Raw genomic sequence first — 13270 nt, 5'->3', positions numbered from 1 at the left:
TTATTAAAAGGGTAAACCTTAAATGCCACGTAGACAATGCCACCTCATATTACTAAATGCCACCTTGCATTACCAAAATTCCACGTCACCAATCCTCCATGTAGTATGATATGTTTAGTTAGAAGGGTAATTCATGTTCGTATAATGATCCATTTAAAACGATACATAAATTAAAAAATATTTACATAAAAATAAATTCGCATAACAAACATTAAATTTTGGCCTTTTTAATTTCTAGATAAATTAAAAAACAATTAAGAATCAAAATTTATACTAAATTTTAAATTTCTATGTTTATTCTTAGAATATTTTAAGTAATAAATAAATATCACATAATTCTAATTTTACGCCGCTTATGAAATAATAAAGAATTTGTAAATATTAAGGGCAAATAATAACATACTTAACATTAAACATTAAAATTTTAATTTTTAAAACTACAATTGGTTGGACGAAAAATAAAAATTTACATCACTCTAATTTTAAATTATTTATATTTGCAACTCCTTCTTAAATATTATTGCAATAAACTTGCTCAATTTCATTAAATTGAATACATATGTAAATCTATAAATATGATTTACAAATAAAAGGGAAGACAAAATATCTACCATTTTTTAGTTGGTAAGATAACTCCCTAAACAATTCTCATGTAATGTGAACTTTGTAATAAAAAAAAAATAAGTAGACCTTTTATATTTCATTTCTCATTACTTTATATTTATGTCTATATTCCTAATAATGAAAATCTATACAATATAGTAAAAGCCTACATAAAGCATTTAATATTTAATCCACGTGTAATTTTTCTATTGGTTAATAATAACATTTAATTTCTAATCCACGTGTAATTTTTCTATTGGTTAACAATAATTTAATTATATTAATTACTTTATTATCTAACTAAAAGTTATCTCTAAATACTATGCGTTACATACTTATAAAATACAAACAAAATAAAAAATATTAGTTGCAAACACAAAAAACAAATTAATACAAACTCTTTATTTTCCTCTCATAAATTTGTATCAATCTATCTATTCATTTAATTTTTATTTCTTTTATTTAATAAATGGTATTTTGGTTTTTCCTCACAATTATTATATTTTGTATTTATTTCACCAAAAAATTTTTTTATCTCCCTCTTAATTCACAAAACCTTCTTCTTCTCTCAAATAAATTCTTGAAATTAATTAGATAATGAATTATATAAATTTTCTTACATAAATATTACAACAATCCTCTTATTCATTTTTATCCAAAAAGTTGGTAGGTAAAATATGCATATATAACCAATTGAATTATTTAAATTTTTTATTCTTATTATGTTTTGAATTAATTAAGAATTGGAATCATATTTAATTATCATTTTTGTGTAATTTTTCTATCAGTTAATAATAATTCAATTATATTAATTACTTGATTATCGAACTAAAAGTAACATCTAAATATCATGTGTTACATACTTATAAAATACAAAGAAAATAACAAATATTAGTTGTAAATACAAAAAACAAATTAATACAAACTCTTTATTTTCCACTCATAAATTTGGTATCAATCTACCTATTCATTTAATTTTTATTTCTTCTTTTTAATAGATGGTCTTTTGGTTTTTCCTCACAATTATTATACTTTGTATTTATTTCACCATAATTTTTTTATCTCCCCCTTAGTTCACAAAACATTCGTCTTCTCTCAAATAAATTTTTGAAATTAATTACAAAAAATTTCTTATATAAATATTACAACAATCCTATTTCTCATTTTCATCCAAAAAGTTGATGGGTAAAGTATGCTTATATAACCAATTGAATTATTTAACTTTTTTTATTCTTATTATGTTTTGAATTAATTAAGAGTTAGAATCATATTTAATTATTATTGTTGTGTTTGTATTAAAATTGCAGGATGATGACATACTCACATATCAAAAACATTGCATGAAATCTGGAAATAATGGTTATGAAACTTCTTTGCAATTATCTTTTGACTTGAATATATTTTTCATTTTTATTAAGTTTTCCTTTTTTTTTATTATTATGGTGTATACGTAATATCAAATTTTAGTATGGATATCCAATTATTGGTGACATGTTACATTATATATTCCAACTCTTGGAATATTAATTGACAAATTTAATAATTTGTACTAAATTGTCTTACACCCTTTCGTGCACTTTATTAGTTTTCTGTGTACTCTTTAACTTGTATTTTGTCAATCAGGTTATAAATCAAATATGTTAGTCAACAAACAAATTATAAATCAAATGTCTTAATGAAAGTGTTGGAGTTATATGCTCCAAGGATATAAATTTGATCTTTTAATGTGGATCAAGGTAAATATTTTCCATGGTTTTTGATTAGAATCTGATGATCATTCTCCATTCCATTGTTTCAACTTTGAATGCTTTCAAGCCTTTAAATCATTTTTAATTTTCCATCAAATATTTTCTTCTAGCACTCCCAATATTTCTTCGAGAATTTTATTTTTTTTGTAATGATTTGTATATATTTTTCTTTTCTCATAATCAATTGTTACGAATATTTTAACTATCACCCCACTTCTCTTTCTTGTCCATTTTTATATTATCACTCTTTTTTCTTCAATTTCTACTTTGGGACGTGCTTTTTAGCAAATGATTCTTATAACTTTTTTAAAAATTACAAAATAAATGTCATCGTGTAAGGGTAAAATTCTCACATTACTCCACCAATTGCAAAATTTTTCCTAATCTTAATTATTGCGCACAATCAAATGAGGCGATAATTAAAAAAAATGGAAGTATAATAATACAAATTGTGCATCTTTATTTCTTTGGAATTCATTGGGATAAGCGTTAAAGTTTCTCACATAAAAGTTCACCAACAACAAGAGATATAGAGATGACTCTAATTGATAAGAGATATAGAAATGAAATTAGAATGATGTCATTGTCGAACAGATACATTTTCTCGTGTATCCTCCCAAAAATTGTTCGCATAAAATTTATTTTAAAAAATATTGAATGCGTATTTATTCTAAAATTTTATTTGTATAAGTCACATGTCATCAACTCCTTGCTAATAATTTAAGCATATCACTTAGGTCTTTCGTTATATTAAAATCATTTCAATAATATTTTTACCAATACGTTGGAAATCAATTGAATTTACAAGGACGATGTTGCAAGACCGACAAATCGACAATAATTATAAATGTATTATTTGCTGAAAAAGTTTAACAAACTCATTTGAATTTAAGAAAATAAACTTGTAATTTTAGCCCAATTAGTAAGATAAACATAAGTTGTATTTTAACAGAACTCTTTCTACGCATTATTCATATCGTCTCAAATTGACTAAAGACAATATGTAAAATTCAATTATAAAATATCATTATTATCCTTTCATTTATATATTTTACATCTTTACTTTATTTTACATTTCTGTTTTCATTAGAATACGTTAGGTAATAAGGAATAGAATTAGATGTTCAAGTGTCCAACCTTTTGTTACTTTGCCGGATAAAAATATAAAAATGGGACCAAGGTTCTTAGAACGCACCCAAACAACACAAAAAACAATATATCAAGTATTAGAATACCAAAAGCCGTCAATGTTGAGTGAACTGAATAACCACCGTGACAAAGTCAAGCGCCCTCGAAATCCAGAGACAATCTAAACACCGTAAAAAAAAGCAGGGAACAAAACAGAAAGGGGGCCGACAGTGATTAACACAACAAGGCAACAATCAGTAAAAAGACAAAGACAATGAGGACCGTAGCAAAATAAGAGTAGTTTCCAAACTTAATATTCCACTGTTTGAGTGCAATTTTACGTTTTTTCATAATTTGTGTTGACTTTTGCTTCTAGGCTTTGAGAATAAGTTGTTTAAAGTTATCTGATGAAACACAAGACAATACAATTTCCCATTTAATCTATATGCAATACCAACCTTCGAAATCAGAGAATGGACATTCGTATGTTCTTTAAAATGAGGGATTCATGGGTATTGATGTCATTGTTCAATAAAGATTTTGTGATTTCCAACAAATTCCAACTATTCTAATATAATAAATTTCCAAATCCCCTTAGATATAATATATCTTATCCTCAGGATCTGTGGCAAAACCCTCTTTATTGCCTTGCTTAGGTACGGTATCCTACCAACATATCTCCAAGATAATAAGCAAGAAGACAAACAAGCCGAATAACGCATTCATGAACGATACCGCAAAAATAAAAGAATAAAAACAATCAAACCCGTGATTTTCACCGTGTCACAAAACTAGTTGTGACCTAAAATTGCTTCAAAACTACAACTTAATGACTTATTTCATCTGTTTTTGAACTTTTTTCATACATTTGTCTACATAGTTATACCTTTCAAAGTATAAAATAGCTAAGCCACAAACGGAATAAGTTCAAAAATAGACGAAATACGTCACTTAAATTGCAGTTTTGAAGCAATTTTAGGTCAAAATGCAACGAGTGAATAATTTTAGGAAAAAAATTCAAAAGAGAGTAACTTTATTAAAGTGAGTAATTTTAGGAAGGGTGGTGTGAGGGGGAAGGGGGATGGCCGGTGGTGGTGGTGAAGGGTCGAGGGGGTGGTATGCTATGGGTGCATGATGAAGGTGGCCCTAGGCTTGGTGGGGACGGCAGGGTGGGGGGCGTCTTTGGGCCTGTGCAGCCCGTGCCACTGCACAGGGTCTCAAAATTTTGAGCCCAGAATGTCTAAAAGTTGGGTAAGTCATTAATAAAAAAAAAAAAAAATTGACTAAATCAATCAGTATACACGATTTAGGGAAGAATTCCCAAATCCCTTCCAACTTCCTCTTTTAATTTTTTCCTCTTTCCCTAGAATCAGTCATGACAAACAGTTTTCCTAAAATATCTCATTCCAAATATTTCAATCTTGATTATAACTGTTCAATTCTTGTATATATAATCTCAATGATTTTAATCTCAAACTCAATTACACCCATCTACTATTTGAATTTAAGGTAAATTTTTCCCTTTTCAACCTTTTGAAAGATTCAATTTTTTTCAATTCTTGTTATAGTTTGATTTTTGTGGAGGAATTCGGCCGATTTTCGATCTTTAGTAAATTGTTATAGTTTTTTTTAATTATTTGTATAATTTTGTATTTCCCCTTCTACTTTCTTTTTTTACGTTTAGTGTTCATATGGTTGACATTTTTTAATTATTTTTCTTGTTTAGTTTATACTTTGATCTAATCGACTAATCCCGATTTTCAGTTTACTCTTGACATTTTTATTATGCTTTAATTTTGCTCGTTTTTACAAACCCAATTTGGTAAATGTGTTAAAACAAGTTTAATCAATTGAAAAAACATGAGGGTAGTTAGGTTGTTTACACATTCAATTGCTGTGATAGTGTGATACTTTTGCTTGTGGCCTTATCGCCCTTATGCCGTAATGCCGTAGCCGTATGATTGTTTAACATCAATTAATGGTTGTACTTCTGCTTTGTTTATTTTTTTTTGCATTGAATATATAAAAATATATGATGCATTTTGTAATAATAACTTTTTTAACATTAAAAGGGCCCATTTTTAAATTTCGCACGGGGCCACCTAAATAGCCGAGACGGCCCTGGGGGCGATGGTCAAGGTGGTGGATGTTGGGTGTTTAAATTTCAATAAGTGTTGGTCGATGAGTGCATGATTGGTTATTGATTGAATTTTATATTTTTAACGGGTTGAGTGAAAGAATAAAGAATATGAAAATTATCAGAAGAATAGAATTGAAAAAATTATACATAAAGGAGTAAAATTCATAATGACAAAACAATGGCAAAAAACTATCATAATATAAAACTTATAATAGTTAATTATTTTCGATAGTTTTAGCCAAAACCCGCAAAGGTACATGTAGAGAACAATAATCATTGGCGGATCCAAGATTCTCCATTAGGGGGTGAAATTTTTTGAGAAGGGGCGAACGATAAATTTCTTAAGTTAAATTTGACTAAAAACTTCGAATTTTATAAATTTCAGCGGAGGTGGGCGTCCCTGCTACCCACTCGCTCCACCAGTGACTACAATAGTACTCAAAAAGTGCATGGAACTAAAATAAAAGCCTAAAAAACATTTAACACATTTCCCTTTGAATCTTCGATCATCCTTGTTCAATCCAAGTGCAATCCTTGCTTAGGGCAATGCTTTATTTGAAAAAATAAATGATGTAAACATGCTTCAAAGACCGCATTATCCGGAAATTAATTAAACTCGAAGGGTTGAATGTAGAGTTCTTAAGAGATCCTTCACTTGTTTATCATACCCCTCTGCTTTTTCAATCTGTAGCCATTTAAACGTGGATTACAAAATTGGAATATTCCGTAACAAAGATGCAACACCTTCGTCCCGATCATTAGTTTTATCAAATATCAACTGTTTTTCTTAAGGAGAAACTCAAATAATGATAATTGCTGACCGGGGTGATATCGTCTTAACATGAACCAAAAAATTACCTTGTTTAGCACAGATATTATCCGAATATTAACACATGGTGATAATAAAGACAAATCTTTTAACACTTCCTAGACAATATGTGATCTGATATATATTTGATTGGTTTTAAACTTAAATAGATAGTGCCCATTTTAAATAAGAACTTGTGTAAAAAAAATTACCTTGGCAAGGATGGTAATGTCCAAGGTTGAGGTTTCAAAAACCATGACGTTACTATTAAGAACAATCATGCCACGAATTTCAACCTCTCTATAAATTGTACCCAAGATACCTTTCCTTCTAACGCAGCAAATTTTCAAGAGAAGTGTTTTGGGCGTCAGCTTAACTTCTATTTCCGGGAGTTCAGTCCGTTGTTGATTACCATCGTCGCCGTCGTCACTTCCTCCCGAAGAAATAACAGAACCGTTACCATTTTCTACAACACTTTCATCGTCTTTGTTCATAACTAATGGCTTTCTGTTAACCACCATTATTGATCCCAAAACTTGTTTCGATATGGCTTCCTCTAGTGTCTTTACTCTATCTTGCATTTGTTGTAAGTGCTTGATCGCCTCTTCCAGAATCGATGTTTTGTCTATCTGTATAAATATTCCAAGTGGTAGTCATTACTTGAGCTAGATTTGATAATTTATGGATCGTCGTACATTTTTTTTAAAAAAAATTATGAAAGTTACATATCTAGAAGTTTATAATTAAATTTCCCTACAATATTTAGAAGTCTAGTGATATTATCCCATTATTGATAGTGCATATGTCAACTAGCATAATTGGCGAGTCATGAGTATTCGTACCTATGATCTGAGTTCAAATCATTTTCGCAATAAATTCGTCCTTATGACTCCCTCTAGATCAAAAAAATTAAAAAATAATAGCGCTTGTATAGTATCGTCATCATTGATCACCATAAATTTATAGTTAGACGATTTGCACAAAGCTTCATTTAAGACGGTACTATCCATCATTTTATCTTAAACTTCAGATTGGTTAATACCATACCATTTGTGCGTAACTGTATATGAGACAAATATATTGTTTTTCTTTATACATTTTTATCTACACAAATGGTATATATTTTCCCGTTTTGAGTGTAAGATAGTACTGTTTTAAGGGAGACTTAATAACCGATTTGATACAATACTCGGTACAGATAGATTCACTTTATCATTTACCGAGTATCAATGTATCATGGTACACAAATTCTCATTTGTGACGGCACATATCCGTCACTCTTAAATGATGGATACCATTTTAACTCACAAAGTACCCACTTTTTTTCTCTCTGCAACACTATTCATGTGGTCCCCTTTCTCCACTAACCCATTTTGTTACCATTTTAACTCACAAATAGTGACCCGTCACAAGGAAGACCAATTGATCATGATAATTGGTAAGAGTCGCATTATTATTTATTTATTTATTACAATTGCTCATAGACTATTACTCCACGTTGTTTTTGTAATGGCTGTCATTTTCTTCAACCTATCTAATAAGGTAAATTTTTGTTTCAAACGGACACTTTTCGTCTTATTTTTCAGACGGACATATGTGAACATTTTATAGTTAAATGTAACCACAATGGTATAGGCAGTGTTGCAGCTTATGGTAACTGGTTTTTCAATGGTGGTCACATTTAACTATAAAATGGTTACAAAATCCCGTCTTAGTATTTCAGACCAAAAAGGTCTGTCTAAAGCAAGACGCACTAAATAATAAACACAAAGGACCTAAATCATGGGATTTGTCTTTTCGTGAAATAAGTGATCAATAGGGATTTATCAATTATTACCTTTAACTTAAATTTAGTAGTGTAATCTATGAACCTATCCCCACCCAAAATAAGAAACTTTTCATCAATAATAAACTAAATCATCAACTCAACCTCATTAACTAATAAATTATACTTTTATCTTAATTAAAAATAAATAAATAATTAAAACTAGTTGAATTGAGAAGTAAATTTGCATCTAGGTAACTTTAAAAAAATTTAGGTCTTCTTATTTTTACATAAAATGTCTCTTTTCTATTTGTATTTAACCTTATTTAACTATAGAGCATATTAAAAAAGGCTGAACACAAATATGTACCTTTTTTAAGCCAGGAACCATGGCAGAAAGAGCGATAAAGTGCTGGGAAAGCAACTCCCTTCGCTTCCTCTCCGCTAGAATATGACCTTGAACCTGCTCTGGGTCTCTTTTCCTCTTTCTCCCACTTGTTTTAGCTACATGTTCATCACTAGAAACACTAGAATTCTTGGTACCAATATTATTAATATTTGGGTGTTGATTGTTTGTCATAATTGGTTCAATTGAAGTTGGAGAATAATCATAGCTAGGAAAATTAATATTGTCACATTGACCTAATAAGTTGGTAGGATTTTGTGTAGTGCAATTAAAATTAGTGAAAGAGAAGTCGTCTCCAAGTACAGCTGCTAGCTCTTCACTAAGTGTGTCCATGTCCCCATCATTGTTATTATTGCTTAGATTTGGGTCTTCATTCCATGACATTTCCTAATAAAAACAAAATTATTAAGGAAAGATATATAATTATAAATTTTAACCAATTTTCGAGAAATGAGTGAGTGCGTTAAATCTGTAGAATGGATATATGACACCTATAACAAAGATGGATATTTATTTACGTCAAAAAAAAAACAATAATCAATGTGTGAGATGGTTTTATAGTGTAGGACGGTCTATTAATGAAATGACCGTGTCATGCTGTGAGATAAACCATAATAATTGTGTATACAAAAAGATAGGTCATCACAATGCTAATTGTGCAGTACTAATCAATGTAGTTAGTTACTCTTTGATTTATGAAGTTCATCTTTGCTGGTGTCCCGGAAATTATTGCTTGTTTTCAATAGTTTCCGATTTTCCGGTGTCTTTTACTATCTCTTAAGTGGCATCTATCTTCAAAATCTCTATGCATTTAATGAATTTTTCCTATAGAAGGTGTGAATGTGTGAACATGGCTAACATAACTCTTGTATAAGAGGATTTTTATGAGATGGACCTAGACACTTTTCAAACTTTTTGCCCCATTTTTTGACAAAAAAATACTCCCTCCGTCCCGGTCAATTGTTGTCCTTTGGTTTTGGCACAAAGACCAAGAAAAGAGTAGAGGACCAATAACTAAATGACAAGTGGAACAAATTGAATAAGAATGATCAAATTACTCATCAAATTCATTCTTAAAATAGAAAGGACAACAAATGACTGAGACACCCAAAAATAGAAAAGGACAACAAATGACCGGGACAGAGGGAGTATCAACTTTTTAAAGTGATCACTATTTATCATAAAGTGTTCAATATTTGCCAAAAACTTTCAAAAGATTGTCGGTGCAAGAGAATTGCTGCATTAATTTTATTTATATGAAGCTATCTTCTACATTTAGTCCATTTTTTCATAGTTCATAGTTCATACTCTTTCTACTTACCAAAATCACCCTTACAAATTTAAGTGAGAATGGTAAAACGGGCAGAAGTTAATTAAACAAAACATTATGTTGTATCCTTAAGGAAAAATATAGTGGACTATTTGATCAAATGACATGAAAATTTGTCTCATGATCATACAGTATTATTTATAGTTTAAACGCCCTTATAATGAATAAACCCATAAATACTCTTAAATAACAACCTTAAAAAGTAAAAATACATGCATCATACTGTCATACATTTGTACGAGAAGGTGAAAGTGTACCTCATCGCCTAATTTCTAAACTTTACATTCATTAAAACTGATGCCTACTCGAATACAGCCAGTCTTGCTTGTGACGGACTAATCCCGTCACAAGCTATGACCTCTCACAAAAAGAGAGAGGGGACAAGGTGAGGCACCTCCCATGTGCTTCTCACCCACCTCTCAATGGGTATTTGTGAGAGAAAACGGTATCCGTCACAAGCTTGTGACAAATATCGTCAGTCTTCAATGAAATTTTGTGACTTAAATATGCCCAACTACAAAAGTTGGGTAGCCATATAAACTTATGCCTTACAGATGTCTACTTGAATATCTTCTACGGAGTCTTTCATAAACGTAACCTTTTGGAAAAATTAATTAAGAAAAGGGTAAGTAAAAAAAGAGGGAATTTTTTAGGAATTTACAAAGAGAGTTTTGAAAATGGGGTATGCATGCAAGACATGGGAGACTGGGAGTTACAAATTGTGTCTTTGTACTACTCAACCCTTCTCAAACTTATGAAACGATCTGTCATAAACAATAAAATGGTTTAAATAGATAGATGAGAGGAATAATAAAATGCATAGAAAACAGGGGTGTCTAAGGCCACGGGCAACCACGGACGTGGGAACCGGGCCTCCGCTTTTGGTCACTGTATTATAAGCTTTTATTAATGAAATTCAATACAAATCTCGAAGTATGATATACTTGTGCATTCATTTTGGGGCCTCATTTTTCCGTTTCGCACTGGGCCTCTATTTGTTTTAAGACGCCCCTGATAGAAAATGTTAAATACAAACTCTTATTATATCGACTTATATATAAAATAGTACTCCCTCCTATTCTACATAACTCTCCCCTTTCATGGAGAGCACGAGAATTAAGGGAGGGGAGTATTATATGATAAAGTATTGGAGTGGGGTAGGAGATTGGAGAGAGGGAAGGTATTGTGTGATTAAAATAAGTATTGTTGTGGGATAAAGTGATTAAAATAAGAATTGTTGTGGGGTAAAGTGATTAAAATAAGGTAAAGTATGAGTATTGTGGGGTATTGTTGTAGGGTGGAGTGATTAAAATAAGTATAAAAGTTTGTCAAATAAGGAAATAGGGAGAATATTGTGAATAGACGAAAAAGGAAATAGGGAGAGTTATTTAGAATAGGAGGGAGTATTTGATTCGTTTTATGCTTAAAAAGCGATTATAGACAATTATAACGAAAGATCAACTAAATAAAGATTAAAGTTTCTTGCTTATGACGGACAATATCCGTCACAAGCTGAAGACCTCTCACAATAAAGCAAGTGGGTTGACATGTGGAAGGGAAAATGGAGCACCCATATATATTGTCACTTGCCCAACTTATGACGAATAGTGCCCGTCTGGCCTGCCCGTCTTAATGAGATTTTGTGAATAAAGATTTCCGGTTTTTTTTCCCCTAGACAACTTTTTATCTTTAGTCAGAACTGTATTAAATGAAAGTTTGACGTTCGATATTTTCTTCTTTCGAGACAGGGGCAATAAATTAGAGTGAATGAAGTATCTGAATGATACTACTCGTATATATTAATCGTACGGAGTACAAATAAATACTCAATGTAGATTGTAGAGGCATTCAGGTTTAGGGTACAGAATGAAATAAATGTTGTGCTTAATTAATTCCCAGAGTAAAGTAATGGCGGGCTATACATATAGCGACTTCATACACTCCGTATTAAACTAACATATACGGAGTATTTCCATAATCTTAGTTGACATTATCTCAAGGAAAACACCAACATACACGTATTTTATTGAAACGGTTGTAAAAGGAGAAGGTCGGTAACAGTTCTCGTTTCATAACTTAGTTCTATTTTCCTATTTTTTCATAATTTGTGATCGATTTGTATTATTAAGTTAAAAAAAATTGAAAATATAGAAATATATGAGTATTATTACATTACAAGACACTCATTTCAATTATATATATTTGTTTGGTCATAAATTCTTGATAAACTTTAAAACGGGTTCAATACATATCAAATTATATGTCAAGTTATCTAGAAAATGTCAAAAATTATCTCTATTTAGACCGCGTAATAGTATGTAATCTATTTTAAGATTTAAGATGGATACTCCACTTGAATCAAAATTACTCTCACAAAAACAAAATTAAAAAATTGGTGAAATACCATAAATGCCTCTTGATTAATAAACTTAAATACAAAATATAAGTAAAACGAAAAAGAAGAAGTTATTTAACTAGGAGCGAGTATAAATGTATAATGGAAAGTTCACTATTTTTACTAATTAATTTGAAATATGAAATAACAAAAATAGGACAATAAAAGTAGAATGTTGGAATTAATATTTAAATGAAACAATGAGTGAAAAACAATTACCAATTCTGATAACCAAGCTACCATGATCAGCAGGTACGTAGTGTGTATATGTAGTTTCCCTGTATATGATGTCATGATACAAGAAAGAATAACCAACCATTCTTATTAGTAACATTATTATTTATCTTCAAGAAAATATATTTGCAATAGAATGCGAAGACGAGGCGCAAATAACGCACAGTGCCTAATACAACAAAAGTTTTGAGTCTACAATTCTACATCCGTCTCTTCATCATTTGATTGTATTTTAGCTAAAGGTAAATAAATGATTAGAAGGATGATTCAAACTCTTACAGAGTACATTGTGAAACAGAGTAAAGCAAGTACAAGTAATCGAGTATGATATAATGTACCTTGAGAATAAGAAAGGTGTAGGAGATTAGGAGCCCTGAGAGATTGTGTGTTTGATGAACCGATGGTTGGAGTTAATATGCGAACCAAGCGGGTTTCTAGCTCTTCTATTTATAGAAAGTGTTGAGGTTGTATTTATTATAGGGATGTCAATTTCACCCGCATCCATCAAAATCCGATCCACCCGATCCTAAAAGATGGATGAAAACCCGATTTAAATGGATGATGGATGGATGACGGATGAAACGGATGTGGATGACGGATGGGTTGGATGAAGAAATTTCACCCGCCATCCATCCATCACCCGATTTTATTATTTTTTATTTAATTTTTTTTACATATAACACATTATTAAGATATACTCCCTCCATTCAACA

At 30.5% G+C, this 13270-nt stretch overlaps 1 protein-coding gene across 1 annotated transcript; it reads right to left on the bottom strand.

Moving 5' to 3' along the window:
- Nucleotides 1-5956: 5956 nt before the first annotated feature.
- On the bottom strand, nucleotides 5957-12973 carry LOC141643500 (transcription factor bHLH18-like). The gene is made up of 5 exons (XM_074452685.1): nucleotides 12896-12973; nucleotides 12543-12601; nucleotides 8563-8985; nucleotides 6640-7056; nucleotides 5957-6304 (listed from the first exon to the last, which is right to left on the bottom strand). The coding sequence occupies exons 2-5, from the start codon at nucleotides 12564-12566 to the stop codon at nucleotides 6230-6232; spliced, it is 939 nt and encodes a 312-aa protein (XP_074308786.1). The 5' UTR covers nucleotides 12567-12601; nucleotides 12896-12973; the 3' UTR covers nucleotides 5957-6229.
- Between the last annotated feature and the right edge of the window lie 297 nt (nucleotides 12974-13270).

Source organism: Silene latifolia, chromosome 2, assembly GCF_048544455.1.
Source record: "Silene latifolia isolate original U9 population chromosome 2, ASM4854445v1, whole genome shotgun sequence".
Lineage (NCBI taxonomy): Eukaryota > Viridiplantae > Streptophyta > Magnoliopsida > Caryophyllales > Caryophyllaceae > Silene > Silene latifolia.
This window is presented reverse-complemented; position numbering and strand designations above follow the sequence as displayed.

Excerpts from the sequence above, each read along its gene's own strand:
- LOC141643500 (XM_074452685.1), bottom strand. The coding sequence starts at position 12,566 with ATGGTAGCTTGGTTATCAGAATTG. Across the intron at positions 8,986-12,542 it reads TAGCTTGGTTATCAGAATTG|GAAATGTCATGGAATGAAGA; the intron begins GTAATTGTTTTT and ends TGTTTTTATTAG. Across the intron at positions 7,057-8,562 it reads TGGTTCCTGGCTTAAAAAAG|ATAGACAAAACATCGATTCT; the intron begins GTACATATTTGT and ends ATATTTATACAG.